This window comes from Hyaena hyaena, unplaced genomic scaffold (assembly GCF_003009895.1).
Source record: "Hyaena hyaena isolate Hyena2069 unplaced genomic scaffold, ASM300989v1 scaffold_48, whole genome shotgun sequence".
Classification (NCBI taxonomy): domain Eukaryota; kingdom Metazoa; phylum Chordata; class Mammalia; order Carnivora; family Hyaenidae; genus Hyaena; species Hyaena hyaena.
Window position 1 is genome coordinate 4754205 of NW_024080680.1, and position 20470 is coordinate 4774674.

The 20470-nt window shown below is 42.8% G+C and overlaps 1 protein-coding gene across 11 annotated transcripts in view; it reads right to left on the reverse strand.

The window, feature by feature from the left end:
- The window catches only part of MITF (melanocyte inducing transcription factor), a 224444-nt gene that overhangs the window by 201108 nt on the left and 2866 nt on the right, over window positions 1-20470 (reverse strand). For 2 of the 11 annotated variants that reach the window (XM_039230574.1, XM_039230573.1), the window contains exons 1-2: window positions 1913-2154; window positions 1087-1216 (exon numbers count right to left, since the gene is read on the reverse strand). The exons of 6 other annotated variants lie outside the window; for them this stretch is intronic. In XM_039230574.1, the coding sequence (XP_039086505.1) occupies window positions 1087-1187 (101 nt within the window). In that variant the 5' untranslated portion in view covers window positions 1188-1216; window positions 1913-2154. Of the gene's footprint in view, window positions 1-1086; window positions 1217-1912; window positions 2156-2267; window positions 2292-20470 lie in introns of those variants that run through there. 3 more of the 11 variants (XM_039230578.1, XM_039230584.1, XM_039230583.1) reach the window with 3 other exon arrangements.

Below are 20470 nucleotides of genomic sequence, written 5' to 3' on the forward strand. Positions count from 1 at the left end.
AGCTCCCAGGACAAGGTTCAGGGAGCCATCACTCAAACCACAAACATAAGGGCAAGAAAGCCTGGGTTCCAGGCTACAGCTCTTAGAATAAGGGCTAGAAAGTCAGAAAAATAAATGTATGAGAGTGTCAAGCAAACAGAACTCTCAGAAAGAACACAGAAGATTCAAAACAAGAAAACAATGGGGAAAGAAGTCAGCGTTCCTTGAGAAGCAAAAGGCTCTGGAAAAACATAATAAATGAATCACAACCCTTCACCTAATACGAGCAACTGTCCGGAGCTGGCAAAAGACAGTAGAGTAAAAATATTCTATATAAGGAAACTTACTTAAGGGAAGTATTCAAAACCCTTCACCCAGGACAGAAGACAACCCAGTACGCAAGGTCATGAGTGGGGAAAGTCTGTCAGGGTTACTGAAGGGCACATGCAAGTAGCATCCTTAACTCGAGGTGATTTTTGAAAAATAACATTTAACAGAAAAAAAAGGAAAATGAAAATTGCTGTTCTGACTTCAGGACAGACTTACTTCCAAATCCCCATCCTCTGACAGGACTCGAAAAGGACAATAATTAGTCAAGAAAGGAGCAAAATGAGGAAGTGGTATTCTTTTACAATTTCTGTTAATCCCCAGCAGCTGTAATTTAAGAAATTCAGTGACATCAGCATTTATATTTGACCCAGCAAGAACGACAGAACTACAACTGCAGAATCATATGAGAGGGGAAAAGAAACTTGGGGGCGACTGGAAAACACATTTGAAAATGTGGAAAATTAATTCACTTTGCAGTGAATCACTTCAACAGCTTCAAGCACCAACACTGCCAAAAATAACAAAAAGGGGGAAAAAGTGGAAAAGGAAGCTTAGGCACTCCAAACCTAATCAAATGATCCAGTGGAACTTCTGAAAAAAAAAAAAGGTTCACTCAAACAAGCAAACTGAACATTTCTAAAAACAAACAGAAAGCGATCTAGCCATTGATGAATAAGAAACCAAGACTCAATATTCTATCAAGCGCACCTCTCTTTTTTCAAAATCTGCTACACAACAACCTGTGAACTAAGTTAGTTTCGTCAGTGTTTGCATTACCTTCTTGAAGACAGGCATGGGGTCAATTCCACGCTCTCCTTTTCCCAGGTAGAGAAAATAGTGCTTGGGGAAACCACCGCAGTATTTTCAAGGTGTCCCATCTGAGCTCACAGACGGACCGGGAGTCAGTCTGAATTCCCAACACAAATGCCAACTATTAGCTTTTACTCAGGTCAGAATCAAAGGGAGAAGAAAACCACCCAGAACTTGACCTACCAAACAACCTACAGAAGAGAGGTGAAAACACTCACCAGGGCCTCCGCGGCCCTTTGGCTGAACATTGAGTCCGCTGAACCGTCTCAGAAAGGAGATTATGACAAAGAAAATGTGATTGCAACTGCTCTGCCACACGCTTACATGCACCTTCTCTCAACACTAGGAAGGCTAAATTAAAGATAGAGTGATAATTAATAGGATCCTTGGCAGCAGGAACCAGCTTCTTTAGCAAACCAGTAATTGCTGCCTAGTTAAAATGACAGGGGATTGAGCCAGGAAGGAGGGAGGTGCTAAATGATGGGAATCATAAAAGGTAAAACAGACTTTACATCAACAGGTTCCTTGGCTCCCAATCAAAACTACCTCCTTATCCCCCAATTCAGTTAATGAGCATAGCAATTACATTCAAAATTCTACATAGGAGGACCAGAGATCAATAATCCTTCCAAAAATATCGCCACAAATGCAAGGAAATCTCATGAGAACAGATCTCCGCTCTATACACTCCACACATTCCCCAACCACAGAAATGGCCTCTCTGCCTAATGTGATCACGAAAATAATTATCCATTGGTAAAAGGTATCATCCTAGAAAAAAAAAAATGTTTACCGTCATTTTTTTTTAACTTGGACATCCTTTGAAAACATCCAGTCTTCAGAAGATCTTATTGGTGGCCAAAGACAGAGTTTAGTCCCTCTATTCTGACATTAAAGTAATTTCCTTGTTTACAGCCACTCCAGGAAAGAAAAGGTATATAGATCAGAAGTTGTTTACTGGAATGACTGAAGACTGCCGGCAAGGTAAAGGAGAGTTAGCACACAGTGTCTCTGGTTTAAACCTCCAACTCCAGGCAATAAGACATCACATGAACCTGTTCAAAGGACTGCCACTCATCCAGGCAATATGCCATCAGAAAAGACCAGTACCTACTACACACTCCCCAGCAAGAAGCAAGCCAGCATACCTCTAACATCTTTAGATGCCCAGAGACCTGGAGAGATGAGGATTCAATCTTCTGCCTCAGGGAGATGTCTACAGAGATAAACCAGGACAGCAGGCACATTGCTTCACAATGACTAATGCTGACCAAAACTCTTCGTAAAATCAACTCCACAGGTAAAGAAACACCTTGTTCGCTCAAGAAGGCCCTGGCTCTCTCAGATGGGGCTGCAAAGGATGCAGCTCTCTAAAAAAAAAAAAAAAAGAAGGCATCATTACATAGCTAAGGGCTTTTCAACAAGAGGCCCCAGAGGAATACCTATGGTAAATATCTCATGGCCATCTCCAACATTTCTTGGGATAGTTAGTTAAAGATGCATGTGAGGAAGTAAATCAAGAGCAGAAACACTGGAAATTCAGATGGCCTCTTTTTCCAGTACATAAGAGAATCAAGTGCTTTTTTTCCTATAGTTGATTTTTCTCCTCTCCCACGAATACGGAGCAAGAATGTTTTTATGTTCGTTCTGTGGATCTCTAGCCCATCGCTGATGGAACCCATCAAATACATAGCTCACCATTAAAGCCACCAACTAATATTTTTATAACTTCTTCCTCTCTATTAGATCATTATATCTTTTCATTGAACATATTTAACTCAATACTTTGCAGTGACTAATGCTCCTAACTAACACCCACATGTCAAGGCAGAAGTTATGTTCATTACACAACATTATGATGTTTCAAGACCTTTGGCATTCAAAGATAAACAGTCCAGAATGGAATAAACTAGCTACAACTTTATGAAGACACACAGGAAAAGCAATTAACCAGTCAGATTGAGGAGGGAGGGAGAGATAAGGAAAGAAAGATAAGTGAAAAACATCAAGATGTTAGGAGCTCCATGTTCTGCGGCAGACCTTAAGGATGGGTAGGTAGACAAGACTTCTTGATGTCATCGGCAAGGAAAATCTGAAGATCTTGAATGAGGAATGAGGAACACCTACAACTTACATACCATATCCTTGTGAATAATTAAGCGTCCACCATCCCACATTTTGCTACCGTTCTCGGAGTCCTCACAGCCTAACACCTTTCTTTCTTTAGAAACAGCTTTGAAAACAAAGGACTATCTTTAATAGATAGACCTATTTATCTTGGATTCAGATGTTCAACCGCACCCAGAGTCTCTTGTCTTTGCTTCATCAGAAACCTAGTCTTCTTTCTATTCCAAAATCAACATGAGTTGTCACCCAGATCACTTCCTACCCTGCCTCCCTCTCTGCACCCCAATATACGCAGTAACCACCGCAGTATGGCAGTCAGAGAGGTTGAGCTTTGAAGTCAGACAATCCTTAGTTTAAGTCTTAGTTCCACCCTTACTTGAATGGCTTTAGGCAAGTGACTGAAGATGGCCAAGCTTAGTTTGTTCATCTATAAAATGGGATCCTACCTACCTCATATTAGAATTAAATTATACAAGGCATTTTAAATGTTTAACACAGCACCTGGTAGATAGGAGGTGCCTTAATATGTTTGTAATTCAACTAGTGCTGAACTATTCATTCCTTCTCTCTCAGCTTCTTGCCTTTTCTAACACAGGATAAATCTGGGGGAAAAAATTGAGATAGGTACCTTCCTGATACCAGGAGTTACACAGACACACACATTCACACATGTGCACACACATACAAACTAAATAAGCTATTCTTTTTATACTATACATAAGTACAGTAGGAAGATGTACAAGGTGGGCAACATATGAAAGGTAAAACTTAAATCCCAGTGAGTTTGCTTCCTCAAAGCATATGAGATTAAAGAACCAATGTAGTAAGGGCTTTAAAAATGCAATGATAGTAACACCAGATGTTATTATCATTGCTGTTTGGGTTTCTTTGCGGTTGTTAAATTACGTGGTCTGTCTCCTAGGCAACCTGAACCTACTGGACCCACTGAAAACAATTCTTTTCTTCTCTCTGTTCTTAAAAGAATTTCAAGCACTCCCAACAAGTACTCAGGTAATGTCTGTACCAATAACTATGCTGATCTTACAATATGCTAATGTGCAATACACTGAGAAGTCAAACTTATCACCATTATCTTCTAGGCCATGAGCAGGATGAGCCCAGTTTCTTCAAAAACTGTCTCCACCAGAATTTCTACGTCATCAACAGTGGCCCCTGTAATATCTCTATGCTCTTTTTCCAGGTCTTCACTCTCACACTCCACTTCCTAAAGAATGGCAGAAATATATCAAAATAAAAAGTAACATATCTGGGGCACCTGGGTGGCTCAGTCGGTTAAGCATCCAAATTCGGCTCAGGTCATGATCTCACGGTTCGTGGGTTCGAGCCCCGTGCCGGGCTCTGTGCTGACAGCTAGCTCAGAGCCTGGAGCCTGCTTCAGATTCTGTGTCTCCCTCTCTCTCTGACCCTCCCCTGCTCACACTGTCTCTCTCTCTCTCTCTCTCAGAAATAAATAAAACATTAAAAAAAAAAAGTAACATATCTGAACAGTCCCACTCAACTTTAAAAATGTGGAAGTAATGGGCCATTTTTATCAGCAAATAAACATAAAAATTGAAGATCAGGTGCTTAGAAAAGTTTCCCTGATGAGGTTTCACGTAGAACCCACGACAACACTGGAGCAAAACAGCGTTTGATAATGTTTTCCCAAGTGAGCATGTTTTTAAGCTCATGGAAAGAGTTGCTAGAGAAAGACCCAAAAAACAAATTTTTAATACAGTCAACCCTCATCGTGTATGAATTCGCTATTTGTAAATTCACCTACTCGCTAAAGGCCAGCACTGAAGTGTTATCTGTTACTCTACATAAGAAGGCTGTGGTGTGGCTTACCCAGAAAACATAGGTATTGGATAAGGTTCAATCAAGCATGAATTACAATGGCGTTGGCCTTGAGTTCAATATTAATGAATCAATTATATTAAATAAAGTGTCTTTAAACAGAAACACACATTAAACAAGGTTATGGATCAATCAGGTGACAAAAACATGACCAGAGGCTTCTCGGAATTGAACTGTGCCCTAAATGAATGGCTTTGTGGAACGCAACTATCACAAATAACAACAGACTGTGCATTTATTTCATCTCTGAGAACTCATAGTAGTGACAACACTGATGGCCACTACTAGCCTAATTAGGTGTTTACATAAACCGGGCGTGTTACACACTATCTTCTATAATCTTTACAGCTCTACCAAGAAGGAACACAACTACCTCCATATTTTAGGAAAGAAAAATGAGCCTCAGAAAAACTTAAGGGCCCACAACTAATAAGAAAAAAAGTCAAAATAATTTCTTACACATTTTCTTCAAAGAGATTAACAGACTTTCCAAAAGTTACTGACCCCTTCTTGCATATCAGAAACACTTCATCCATTTTGGTCATTTTTATTCAGCAATTATTTATTGGGCTCTTGCTATCTTGGATTCTGAAGATGCTCAACAAATTCCCCATTCTCACTTGGCCTCTTTCAAGTAAGAATTGACAGACAATAAAATCAATAGTACCTACCCACCTATTTATTGGCAGAAGATGCTTGATTTCTTCAAATATTCATTATCTGGGACACCTGGGTGGCTCAGTGGGTTAAGCATCTGACTTCAGCTCAGATCATGATCTCACAGCTTGTGGGTTCAAGCCCCGCGTCGGACTCTGTGCTGACAGCTCAGAGCCTGGAGCCTGCTTCAGATTCTGTGTGTGTCTCTCTCTACCCCTCCCCTGCTCACGCTCTGTCTCCTTCTCTCAAAAATAAATAAGGGGAGGGGCGCCTGGGTGGCTTAGTCGGTTAAGCGTCCGACTTTCGCTTAGGTCATGATCTCGCGGTTCGTGGGTTCGAGCCCCACGTCGGGCTCTGTGCTGACTGCCAGCTCGGAGCCTGGAGCCTGTTTCAGAGTCTGTGTCTCCCTCTCTCTCTGACCCTCCCCTGCTCACGCTGTCTCTCTCTCTCCTAGAAATAAATAAAACATTAAAAAAAAATTTTAAAAATAAATAAATAAATAAATAAATAAGGGGTGCCTGGGTGGCTGAGTCGGTTGAGCGTCCGACTTCAGCTCAGGTCATGATCTCGCTTGTGGGTTCAAGCCCTGCGTCAGGCTCTGTGCTGATGGCTCAGAGCCTGGAGCCTGTTTCAGATTCTGTGTCTCCTTCTCTCTCTGCCCCTCCCTTGCTCGCAATCTCTCTCTCAAAATAAATAAACATCTTTAAAAATTTATTTAAAAAATAACATTTAAAAAAATAAAATTAAATACTCATTATCTTTTAAATAAGAGCTTTAAATGAAGTGACAGCTGAAGGCTGTCCTCAGTACATTTATTTCAGAGGGCAATTGATGTGACCACCAAGTGGGCTCTTTTCCCACTCTCAGAAAGAGTACCCCTAGCCTATGATGCTTGATCTGGGTTGCATACCATCCTTTGGTGGCCATTCATTTGCCAAAAATGACAAAGGTGTATGCTCAACATTATCTCCCGACTCCACAGTGGGAGACAAATATTTACTGAATATCATTTTACCTCATAGGGCAAGGAACATCGGCCCAAGGATCTTGCCAATCATTCTCAAACCATAACTCTGAGAAAATAAGGGTAAGCTGTCAGATATCTTAACAGCCACCTATTTAGATGCTCAAGAAATAAATCTACTCTGAAAACTTCCAAAACTGCCTTGTCCATCACCAACGGCTGGCTCTTCCCCTAGTTATGGGTGTGCTAACTCTCAACTCCACTCTACGCTGCTGATTCATCCTGCTCTCTCACAACAATGCAGAGCTCAGAATGCCATAAGACTGTCCACATCCTTCTCAGACTTCATTCTTCCCTGTGTTTGTTACTTCTCACAGAACACTGGCTCTACCTGAAAGTACCTTTACGGATTTTTGCTTCCACGTGTGTGTGTGTGTGTGTGTGTGTTTCACTCATTGGGAAAGAGGAAAACTGTCATTTTTGGTGTTTCTTTATAAAACTCAAGACAGGAATTGTTTAACCAAGAGTGAAGTTTCGATTAGTCATGATAATACCAAAGAAAAGATGCAAATACTCTGAAAAACAATGCCTTGAGAATCCAGTGTGTGTCAGTATGAATGTGTGTGTGGATCTTACAAAACATGTCTCCCATCAATTGGTAATCAAATTAGTTCCATTCCTCTGCACATAACAGCTGATAGCTGGGGCAAGTGCTCTGGCAGATTCCTGGGAGAAAAAGGAGTGTTAGTACATGTCTGAAGACTTGCTGCATATATCTCCAATATCTGAAAATTGACTATATGGTTAAGGGTCTTTAAGCTTTGGAGAATCAAATTATTTATTTACTTAACAGTGACAAAACAATGGTAGCGTCAAAGCCCCTGCACAGATTAACCACTTCTTTGATTCATATGTAAACCCCTAAATTCTAACGGCAGGGACCAGCAATAGCACATGGGTGCGTGACAGGCGGAGACAGACATAACGGTGATGCAGCAGGAATGGTAGAGCAATCGGGTACCAGCAGACAGCCAGCACCTATTACACCCTTCCTATAGAGAATCCTCTCGTTACCTCACTGAATCTTCACACCAATCTGATGAGGTAGGTGACCTCCTTATCCATGTAACATGTCAAAGCTGTAACAGTGAAGGCATCCACTTATGTCTGCAATATCATGCAAATGTTTTTCCTAAGACAGTGGTCACTACTGGGGCTAACCCCCCTTTCTGCTTTCTAGTGACCAGTTTGACCATAGGTTTTGGGGAGAAAGTTTCTGAGGTTCAAGAAAAGCAAACTATCTTGTAGTGATCATTCCACAATGAATACATACAGCAAAACATCAAGATGTACACCTTAAATATATATAACTCTTATTTGTTAATTACACCTTAATAAAGGTAGAAAAAATAAGACAATTGAGATATCAAACTGATGTTGGTACAACATTTAAGTTTTATCACAGGATCGGTTTAACCAGTAGATGGAAATCCACTTGGTTACCTGAAATGGCCCATAAAAATCAGAGGGACTTTAGCAATCAAGTCTTCCGAAAATTCGGAATAAAGGGTAAAAAGCAAGCATAAATTAAAGTTTCTCTGATAAATAAATAAAACTGAGGTTCTAGCTCAAAAATAGCTATACATTGCTATAACGAATGAAAAACTAGGATTTTGAGGTTCAAGAATGCAGGGTATTATGGCTTACACTGGATAAAGACAATGATATAAAGAGACTGCCAAGTTAAATGTGAAAAGATGAAGCAGGCACTCACTAGAGGCAAAGTTGAAACATGACAGTTAGGAACGACAGATAGCCACGTGCAAAGAGCAATGATGCAGACCAGCTGCTATACTGTTCCGTTTTTGTGACACCTCAATTAGTGCATCTTATTATTTATTCTTCCACCTCGCTACAGTCAGTAATTATGATGAAAGGAAACATGTTGATAAAGGCAAAGATTGTTCTGGCAACAAAAGGAACACCTTCCCTACAAACAGCAGGCGCCACCTTTGAAAACCTCTCTGCTAGGGTGCCTATAGTTCCCCGCTACTTGACCTGTATCAATTCTCAAAGATCCTGATGCTGATTCTCCAGTTTAGGGATCATTGAGGCCTCCCCTTCTCTTCTTTGGACGCTCTTCTTTTCCTACCTACTAAAAAGGCATTTCAAGTCAAAACCTTTATTGAGGCACAGATACAAAGGGAACCAAAATGTGGGAACAAGATATTAAGCAGCAAGAGCCAGGCTTTGGGGCTGAACACTTTACCCACCTATTTCTTTTAATTCAAACAACTACCCTATAGCCTAGATCATATTATTATCCATGAGCCCCATTTAGCCATCTATTGAAACAGAGCTATAAGAAAAATTTGCTCAACAATAAAAATGCTAATAGATGGTCAAATTGGAATTTAACTTAAAAATCTGTCTTATTCTGGAAGTTAAACCCAGAACTTCAGACTTTTTAGACGGGTTCTGGCTTTTAACCAGTTTACAAAAAGAGATGAGGGTCTTTTCTCTGGTAAAGGTCAGCATGCAGGGGAAAAAAAGGGGAGGAGAGGAAGGAAAGAAGAAAGAAAGAAAAAGAAAGAACAAAGGAAGGGAGGGAGGGAGAAAATGCTAGGGTCTAAGTGGATAGGGGTAGGTTGAGTTTCCTGCTAAGGTAAGGAGTCTGGAAATGTTCTATAGGCTCTATTTGTCTGACACAACCTTGGCCTTGCCTTTCCCTGTTACAGTCGATACCTCTCCATCAGAGAAGTGAATGGCCAGGTGAAATTCAGAACAAGGGGAACAACTCTGTGAAGTCAGAACACCCCTACTGTGACAAGACACAGGCTGGCGGGTCCCAGCCATTCCGTCCCTCTGTTTTGGAAGCTCCTACACTCTGCAAACTGTCTGGAATTCATTAAGATGGGAAAACAGGCTGAAGGCCGTATTTCAAATTTTATTCAGCAGAAGTTTTGTGAAAAACATTTTGGTCATGTGAGCATACTCAAAATCATCAACACCCCTGTTTCTCAACCAAAACTTTCAGTCAAGTGACTGCAGCAGGATTCAAGCTTCACACTCTTGAGTCTAGACTGCAACGCTCTTTTGAGATGTGGGCCAGGGCTCCTGATGGCAATAAAGCTAGGTTAACTCCAAGTCACCGGGAGATCACATTTAGAGAACCAAGAATCCTACCTGTTTTCACTAATGTAGATCTGAAAGCTAACTTCCTAGAAGGCAAAGTTTTTGGTTTTTGATCAGTGAGGAATTACTGTCAGGGATCACCTCTAGCCTGACCATAGCAAGCAGCACCCCATTTTTTACTAAGTGTATTCTAACCCAGGAAATATTTCATTCCAAAACAGAAATATGGGAATAACTCAATATGGAGACAAAGGATATATGGTGAAAGCACTGGGGTAGTGTTTCTCAAATATGAATGAGTATCACCAACTGTGGGGGGGGGGGCGGGGGGCGGTGGTTAAGACACAGATTCCTGGGACCAACCACCAATTTCTGATTCAGTAGGTCTGCGGTAGAATCTAAGAATCCGCATCTCTAACAAGCCCGAGGGTCATGTTTTGAAAACCACTGCACTGAGGTGGTAGTGGTGGTGGACGTGGTGCCTTGTAGGGAGGTGGGGTGGTGATTTGGCTCAATGAATGTGGAACAGGAAGCCATGCATAAAGGTGGAGTTCAGATAATGCACAAGCTGGGACAGTCTCCATGCAGGTGGAGAAACCCAAACTAACTATATTTACTTTGAAAAGGAATTTATTGATTAAGTAACAGAAGACTCCAAGGATGGGCTTAACTAGGCCTACCAAAGATAGGCCCAACTTGATCCTGAGGTGACAACACGCCTACCAGGGATATGGCAATGATGGCTGGCCATCCACCAAAAGTGTATGCTCCTTTCTAGCACAGAGGTGTTGCTGTCCAGCTGGGGTCTGTATTTCCCAGATCCCACCCCTGCAAGCAGAAAAAGACAGGAGTCTGGTCCTCGCCAACAGAATTTGAGCAAAAGTGATACCTGTCATTTGCGGACCTTAGTTATGCCTTCTTTTCCTTTCTACCACGAGACATAAAAGACTCCAGGGTCCCAGGCAGTGGGAGAACCAGAAGATGGAAGGAGACTAAATACCTGGTTTGCCATGTGGAAGAAAGCCGCCCGCCAAATAGGAACTATTACACATACAACTACTGCCCACCACTTTACCACAGCATCTAACATTAACCTAATTTATTTTTTTATTTTTTTCACATAGACATACAGAGAGAGAGAGCGCATACGCGCACATGAGTGGGGGAGGAGGCAGAAGGAAGGAATCTTTTTTTTTTAATGTTTTATTTATTTTTGAGAGAGAGAGAATGCACATCATCAGGGGAAGGGCAGAGAGAGAGACACACACACAGAATCCGAAGCAGGCTCCAGGCTCCAACATCAGCACAGAGCCCAACGCGAGGCCTGAACCCATGAACTATGAGATCACGACCAGAGCTGAAGTCTGACATTTAACGGACTGAGCCACCCAGGTGCCCCAAGAGAGAGAGACTCTTAAGCAAGCTCTACATTCAGTGCAGAGCCCAACTTGGGGCTTGATCCCATGACTCTGGGATCATGACCTGAGCTCAAATCAAGAGCCAGATGCTCAACCAACTGATCCACCCAGGTATCTCAAAGCTAACCTAATTTAAAAACTTGTTTTTTCTCTGTGTACAAGGTATGGCTTCATTCTAAACCTCGACATCCTCCCAAATTCAAGATCAATGAAAATAAAGGGAGAGTCTCTTTTTGTTAGCACCCTAGCAAAATCCTGGGATTCATTTCACATGCACCTCCCCAAAACCGGTTTCCTAGATAAAGAAATGTGGCCGGGCCCGTGGCAAATTCTCCACTCCCGGAGCCACGAAACTGAAGTATGGGCTGAGCATGTGGGAAGGGGTTGTTGCAAGAATTTGGAAAGGAGATTATGGGTAGGCAGAGTAAATGTCCCCTAGGAGCAACACATAAAGAAAAGGAAGTTGGCTGTCAGTGAGAAGTGATTAGAAAAATGTCATGTATATCAACCCCATCGTGAGAAGGAGGTGTCCACTAGACCAGCAGATACGACTGACGCCAGTCAGTACCAATGACTCCAATAACAAACCCCAATTAATTGTCCTTGCCATTCAGCCTCCTGTCGTTAAACCACGGCTGTCAGGGATTATGATGCCTTGACCAAGCAAGTGCCATCAAACCTTCTTGTTCGTTTCTGAATGAACAAAGATTTAAAGCTACCATACCTCATCAGTATCATGAAAGCTGCATTCCATGATCCCACCATTCAGCACATGCACACACGGCATTTACTTAGATAAAACATCATTAGTGTTTACCTACCTAAAGATGAGTGGACAAATGACCTTGTAAGTGATGCAAGGTATGGTTCCATGAAGTCTGCACACCAATTGTCCAATACATGAGCCAGTGCCAATCTCTCAAGTGACTTTCTGGGCATGCTTCCTTGAAGCAAATGGACAAGCTTTTATTTGGAAAGGCACCAGGAATCACGCAAGTTGCTTATATTTTTAGGGACGGTTTTACAAAGCTACCGCAAGCTCTTCCTTTAGAAATAAATAAATGGAATTTTCAAGAAGGCCTGGCTGGTGGTGTCATCCTCTTCTCTTGAGAGAAAATGACCCCACCTGGCCAATACTATTTTAATGTTTATTCATAGCTATTCTGCGCCAAAAACATACATTAGTTTGCAAAGGCTTCTGCTGGCGAAGGTGCCAATATTCTAAAATTCGGTGGCGTTGTTATGCGGGCTCAGTAATACAATAAAGCAAAGCTAACCCTGAAATAGTACCTTTCCATTTTTTATTGAAAAACTTCAAGTGCTGAAAAATAAAGTAAAGCTGTACCCAGTTCTTTTGAGGGGGGAGGGATTGTTACAATATCTGTGGGTCTGTTCACAGACTCAATTTTAGAGTGCTATGTCCGGCTGCTTGGGACAGATGCGTGCAAGATGATCGGCGCGGCCGTATCTCATTGAGGTCCTCTGGTAGACTGTAGCAGGGCTGGGCTAGGTTCCAAGTTAATCGGGAAGATCGTCTTTACTTTTCCTTCCACCAAGTTTCAAATCTCCAGTTATAAAAATAAAAGGCATGTTCTGAAAAACATACTTCTTGAAACCAGTTAGTATCTAGGAACGTGTTACAATAAAGTACCAAAGTCAACATAGCAGTCCTATCTGTCAGTCCATGAGTTCATATGTAATATCAGCCCACAGGATAAATGAATCCTCCCTGCTTCGAATCTTCTTCTCACTAAAGTAAGTTAAGCTTCCTAGAAGGAAAACACGTTCTACAAAAATAAGTTATGTACTCCCAACAGTGGCAACGACCACTTTTCCCGTTCTGCCCTTGATCACACAGGAAAACAGACAAATGCATGTGAATGATTCAGCAAGTTATCCCACTTTGAGGAAGGCGTGGGGGTGAAGAGAGTGAAGGCCACACATGCCTGCTTGAAGTTGCTCAACAACCCACAATTTTCTTGGAGAAGAACAGGACTCTAGCAGTGTACTCCACAAACCTGTAAGTCGTTGCATCTGGATTTAAAATCTGTGTTCTCACATGACCCAGGATTTTCCCTTTTAAGAGTCACCACTCCATGGGTACTTGAATCAAAGAACACAGCTACTGGAATTCGAAAGCTTTGAAGATTTTTGTTTTAGGTTGTTGAATTAAAAACACGCTATTGCCTGTAGATGTCAACATTCACAAAAGCTTGAGGTGCTGTGTGGGAGGAGAGGCTTCTTCCTGGGTTTCCATTTCTGCACCACTGCTGATATTTTCACATCAGTGTGGACAGGAAGTGTGATCTGGGGGGTCGAAACACGGGACTGCGAGTCAGGATTTCCAGACTTTGTGGTGTGCGTGGTGTGCGTGTGGTGTGTGTTTGTGGTGTGCGTGTGTATTTTCTTCACTGTATCTTAAGCTCTACATTTTAATCCGAGGGCCCTTGGACTTCTCCTTCATGACAAAAATTAATTCAAAACCCAGCCAGAAACTATTCCTAGGTGAGGCATACAGAAGGCATGGTCAAACATGAATAATCCCAATGCAACAACAGCGAGAAGAGCAAGGGGGGCAGCTCAAGTAGATGATCCTGGAGGGAAAAAAAGGATAATAAAAATAACAAGACCCATCTCCACTTTCAGTCCAAGGGTAGGTTTATAAAGACAAGCATAAATCTCTGACTCACTCAACATTAGGAAAACACTTAAAGCCAAGTTATAAACAGTTACAGGGAAGATTAATGTCTGTATTTTTCTCCAGGATCCAATTTATGACCTTAAACTCGTCCTATGCATCTCCCTGAGCACCAATAAGGTAAAGCCTAATGTTAGCTGCTTTATAGGCAATACTTACTATCTTCACAGCAGCCTTATGAGGTAGCTATTGCCCCATTTCACAAAAGAAGGAACTGAGATTCAAAGAAGTTGGGCAATTTGTCCAAAGTCATACAGCTAAAGAGTGGAAGCACCAAGATTTGCACGCTCATTTCAGACATTCGGGCCTTGCCTCAAAATCACCTCCTCCATGAGGTCATTCCTGATATCAGACCCAATCTGAAAAAGCCCCTGTGTTTCCCAATCACACTATATCAATTGCACCCTATTTAGCAACAAAAATTATATTGCGCATTTATCTGGTACGTTATTAATTGCGTTCCCATCTCCAACATGGGTGCCCCACGGTAGCAGGACCCTTGCCTGCCTGGTTCTACCTTTGATTCCCTCTGGACAGCACAGAGCCTGACATACCAGAGGTGCTTAATAAATAACTGCTGTGAGAAAGGAGCAAAAGTGGGGAGGGAAGGGAAAAAGAAAAAACAAATAAATCCAGGGCCTTCTGACCCAAAGTTCTACTGCCCCTGCTACAAGGGGCCGAGGGATGTTTTTTGTTTGTTTGTTTTTGTTTTTATTTCTAGGAGAGAGAGAGACAGCGTGAGCAGGGGAGGGTCAGAGAGAGAGGGAGACACAGACTCCGAAATAGGCTCCAGGCTCTGAGCTGGCAGTCAGCACAGAGCCCGACGCGGGCCCGAACCCACGAACCGCGAGATCATGACCTAAGCGAAAGTCGGACGCTTAACTGACTAAGCCACCCAGGCGCCCCAGACCGAGGGATGTTTTAGATGCACCTTCCCTCATGATTCTGAGGTACCATCTACTTCCCTATAGGTTTTTCTCTCAGCTTTACTCCACCCCTCCCCCTGGCTCAATTTTCGACGCTGGTGGAAAAGAGCCAATGGGTTACCATCGGCAACACATTCCTGGAGGGGTCCATGGCTTGAGAACCCTGGGAATTTGGGCGCTTGAGTACAAAAACCCCATGGTTCCAAATCTCAAGACAGATGCCTCATGTGGATACCACAAAGGTGTACTCTGTCTCTGGGGCATGCACAGAAGGCCACAGGAGGGAACGATAGCGAAGACGTAAGGGAGCCAGGTTTAAGAATCAATTGAGGGGCGCCTGGGTGGCTTAGTCGGTTAAGCGTCCGACTTTCGCTTAGGTCATGATCTCGCGGTTCGTGGGTTCGAGCCCCGCGTCGGGCTCTGTGCTGACTGCCAGCTCAGAGCCTGGAGCCTGCTTCAGAGTCTGTATCTCCCTCTCTCTCTGACCCTCCCCTGCTCACGCTGTCTCTCTCTCTCTCTCTCCTAGAAATAAATAAAAATATTAAAAAAAAAAAAAAAGAATCAATCGAGAAAAATGCGGAGTCTGGCCCTCTCCCCAAATCCTCAGGAACAAGAGAGCGGAGGAACGGAGGGAAGGAACTGGAAGAGAGACCCAGACCTGCTTACACGGCTCCTTGCCCTCGGCCCCCATCTGCCTCCATAAAGACTCAGGCTTGCCTGAGAGTGCACAAGGTTCACTAGCCTCCCAAAACCCTCCTTATAAACTGCAAACTTGACTTTACAATATTAAAATCCTGTAGTAATTGCATTTAATATCTTTGACCCATCTTGATTATTTTCTCCAAATTATGTGTATTGGGAGTACAATCAAACATATTTTTACAATTTACGTTGATGAGAGGGACCTAACAGCAAAGTACATTTTATACTTACAACACACACACACACACGTACACACACACACGCGCACACACACACACAAAACAAGTGCAATTCTTGCTTACTGTCCTTGAAAAATAATAATAAAAAAAAAGCCAAGTGGGTTTTTTTTCCCTATTATTTATCCTAATACTGCCAGTTCTGAAACAAAGCAGTTGGAGGGAGGAATTTAGTAACTTTGATTTGTCCCAAGATACATTTTTTTACACTGAGGTCCTATTCCTGACAGTAAGCACATGTGACCTGTTCTAAAAAAAGGATATTTTCCACTTCTTGCACAACTGGAGCAGATATAAACATCAGCCTGTGCAAACTGCACCGCAGAACTCAAAGGGGATTAAAAACACACACACACATACACACACTTAAATAAATTCTATAAATAGCAGAACTCAGGAAAAGGAACTCTCCAATAACACACAGAACCAACACTTAGAATCCACTTTAATCAAATTTTCCATCTAATCATACCACAAAACTAATTTGCATAATAAGAGTTGAACATCTGCCAGCGTGAGGCACCTCGATCTTGCCTCTTTTGCTTCGGATATTGCCTCCTAGTTATTGTTATGAGGAAGAAAAAAAATTACCGTGGTAAAGCAGAAAAGAAGGAATTGTATTACCGATGTGTGCTAGGCACTCTGCAAAGTGCTTTCACAGATTCTATCTCCATTTTAAAACTTCTACCAATAGGAGCTCCTGGGTGGCTCAGTCGGTTAAGCTGACTTTGGCTTAGGTCATGATCTTTCGGTTAGTGAGTTGGAGCCCCACATCGGGCTCTGTGCTGATGGCTCAGAGCCCGGAGCCTGCTTCAGATTCTGCGTCTCCCTCTCTCTCTGACCCTCCCTTGCTCACATTCTATTTCTCTCAAGAATAAACATTAAAAAATAAAAACTTCTACCAAGAGTAAGTTGACCCCATTTTACAGGTAAAGAAACTGAGGCTCCCAGAAGCTGAGTGTCTCGAGCACACACATCACAGTCCAGTGACGGAGTCATGAGCACAGCACTTCAGCACAGCTCCCTCTGAACCTGTCCACATGTATCCAGTCTCTGCCCCTTTCAGGTGCCCCGAGATCGTGAGAGAGGTCTGGGAGTCTGCTGAAACCTTTAAAAGGCAACTAAAACCCCCAGGAGTCTATTTTAGAATATGTCCTCCAAGGTGTCTAACATCTTATTTAATGTTGTAGAGAAATATGCTTGAGTATTGCTTGACCTTCCAGGCCAAACTCAAATAACCCTACTTGTTCACAAAACTGACCTCCAATTTCCCTTCCTCTATGAAAAAATGCACACTGCTGATGCCTGCTCCCCATGAGATCACACTCTGTCTTGCATGTTTAGCTGGATCCATATGTTCTTTCCTTCACCTACTGAGACCCTTTTTTAAGTTTATTTATTTTGAGAGAGACAACAAGCCAGGGAGCGGCGGGGGAAGGGGGGGACAGGGATCCAAAGCAGCCTCAGTGCTGACAGCAGTGAGCCCGATGTGGGGCTCAACTCGTGAACCGTGAGATCATCGCCTGGGCCGAAGTCAGACACTTAACTGAAAGAACCCCCAGCATCCCCTCCTCGGGTTAAACCTGGGCCCATCTACTTGTTAGGCCTCGGTTTCTTCCTCTGTAAAATAAGAATAATAAAAACACAGATATCCAGGATTGAAGAGATTAACCGAATTCAAACAAGTAAAATATTCAGACTCTGTCCTGGCAGGTAGTAAGTACTGTGTAAGAATTATCGGTTTTAAAAATCATAATTAAGACTATTATTGTTTTCATTTATCATTATCATCTCTCTCCAGGTGTGCAAATTTTAAGTCCACATGCAAAAAAACACTTACAATAGAGACTGACACGTGGTGCATGCTCAATAGATGTTAGCTACATTTACAGGTATTAATTTGCACATACCAGGTCACAACAGACACATGCTGAATATGAAGTTTTCCGTATGTACTGAAAGCCACAATTGCTTTATTTTAACCAACACAAATTTTTATGGGTTGGATCAAAAATATAAAATGTTTTAAAAAATCATCTAAACACCTCATTTGGGGGCAGTAGTATTCATTAGGAGATTCGTTGCTGTTCACAAACAACTCTGGCCTTAAGGTAGAAAGCCAAAGACAACCAAATGCAAATGCTTTCTGGAATGTCAGGACTCACCGTTAAGTAATAAAGAAGTAATAACAAGAACACCATTTGCTAACATTTCACTGAACCTTTATTATGGGCTTGGCACCATGCTAATACTCTTCCACGGTCAATGCGACAGGGAATGTTCTGAAGACCCTTAGGATGCAGGCTGACATTTGTCAGATGAAGAAACTAAACTCAGAGGTCACCCAGCCTGCCCAAGTTCTCAGCTAGTTGGGGACAGTGAGGCCAGAATAATGCTGGCAATTCCCTGCAGACTGGACTGACAGAAAAATCCAGAAAACTCTCAGAATTCAGTAAAAGATTGACAGTTGTGTTTTGCCAAGAATGGATTATCATTTCATAAAAGAAAGGGTATTTTTTTACTATGAAAACAGGAGAAAAAAATCTCAGAATAAATCCAAGAAATGGCAGTAGCCTTAAACCAAAACACGTGCATGTAAGGGTGCGTGTGACACAACAGTCCTTGTCTTTCTCATTTCACCACAAACCTGTGAAAACTTCACACATCTCTCCAGGGATCAGCATTCGGAAACCACCGCCGTATCCTGTCCTGCCATAATAAAGCCAAGACTTCCCTCATTCCCATTTCTAATTTGCAGGAAGTTTGCAATTTGCAGTTACCTGAAACATAACTAAAAATGTGACAAGAAGAAACAGGAACTAGATTAGTCTGTCCAAGAAAAGGGCATTAGCCACAGAATTGTACACCCAGTCAACTGAACAAGAGGATCATGAACCTGAAAGGTGCTACCATGTTTTACAATGCTGTTTCAGGTCCCAAAGACCTAGAGAGAGGGCCTCTACTGCTAGGAGTTCATTCAACGCCTCCACATTTGTTTCCCTGAAGCAACCGTGCCAGCGTGTGAATTCAAGGGTTCACCCTTGAAATTCGGCACTTGTCCCCCGCCACCCACCATTCAGAGCTCATTCCTAGGAGAACGCACAGAGGCTTCAAAAATCTTGTTGGGGGAAGCACACTGCAAACAATTCTTCATTAGAACCTTTCCTCATAGTGTGTCTTCCTCCACTGCAGATTTGCTAGTGACCCTGACCGAAAGGGGGTTCACTGATCTAAACCCAGGAACTTCACACTCCTAAAGGCCAGGAGGAACTAACTCCTAAAGGTTAGGAAGGAAAACGTGTCTCTCCTCATGAAACACTTGCACATCAGAGCTCGGCCCAAATGAAGAATATATAACCTCCACTCTGGAGAGATCCACTCCACTGATGGATCCTATTTTAAAAGGCTGCCAGGCTGAATGCAAAATCAGCACCAAGCACCCCGTCCTAGGTGGACTCTTAAAGGAGAAAGCAACACCTGTTCACAGAACAAATTATTAGTGTGCCTGGCAATGTTCTAGGCTAACTGATCAAAACAGGGGTGACTGTACCCGTCCTGGACATTTGGCAGCGTCTGGAGACATTTCTGGCTATCTTGCCAAGGCAAGGGTGCTACTTGCCTCCAGCAGGTGGATGCCAGGGGTGCTGGTCAACATCCTGCAGTGCCCAGGACAGTCCCCACAACAAAGAGTAATCCAGCATGAAATGTCAACAGCACTGAGGCTGAGAAACTCTGCTCCGGACTCTAGGGACATAACAGTAAACAAGGAACAGACAGAAATCCCTGCTCCTTGACGCTGCCAGTCTAGTGTGGAGCAACATATAATAAACCTATTAGAAATGAGTCAGTTATAACGGAAGTACAATGGAAAAAATAGTGCCAGGCAAGGAAGATGAGAGTTTGTTGGAAGGACAGCAATTGTACGTAGTGAGGTCAAGGTAGGCCCCGTAGGAATATTACAAGACCTGGAGCTGGTGAGGTACTGACCACTGTGGCTCTCCAGGCAAAAGATGGTCCAGGCAGAGGCACCAGCAAGTACAGCGTACAAAGGCCTATGGTGAAGGAGTCTGGAGTGTTCCGGGGCAGCAACGGAGCTGACAGCGAGCCTGACCATACAGGCTGCCTTTTGCCATTTAAAGGATCTCGAGTGTTCCTGAAACTAGGAGCCCCTGGAGAGTTGTAAGCAGAAAAGGACACGATGTGGCACGTTTTAAGTCACAGTTTCTCAGCCTCGGCAGTGACAGTTTAGGGCCAGATAATTCTCTGCTGCTATCTCGTGCATTACAGAAAGTTTACCAGCATCTCCGGCTTCTATGTACTTAAGACCAATACCAACACCCTTCCATTCTGACAACCAAAAATCTCTCTGGACATTGTCAAATGACCCCGGGGTCGGGGGGGAGGGAGGGGAATACCTACCCTGCCTGAGAACCAGTTTTAACAGGAACATTGTGGCTGTCACGTAGAAAATGCACCAGAAGGGGTAACAGTAGAAGGCAAGGCAAGAGACTACTGCAATAGCCCTGGCACGAGCTGGTGAGGACTTGGACCCAAGTGGTGGCAGTGGATTTGCCGAGAGGTGGGCAGATCCGGAACATATTTTCAACTCCAAGAGGCAATCCAGAGAATAC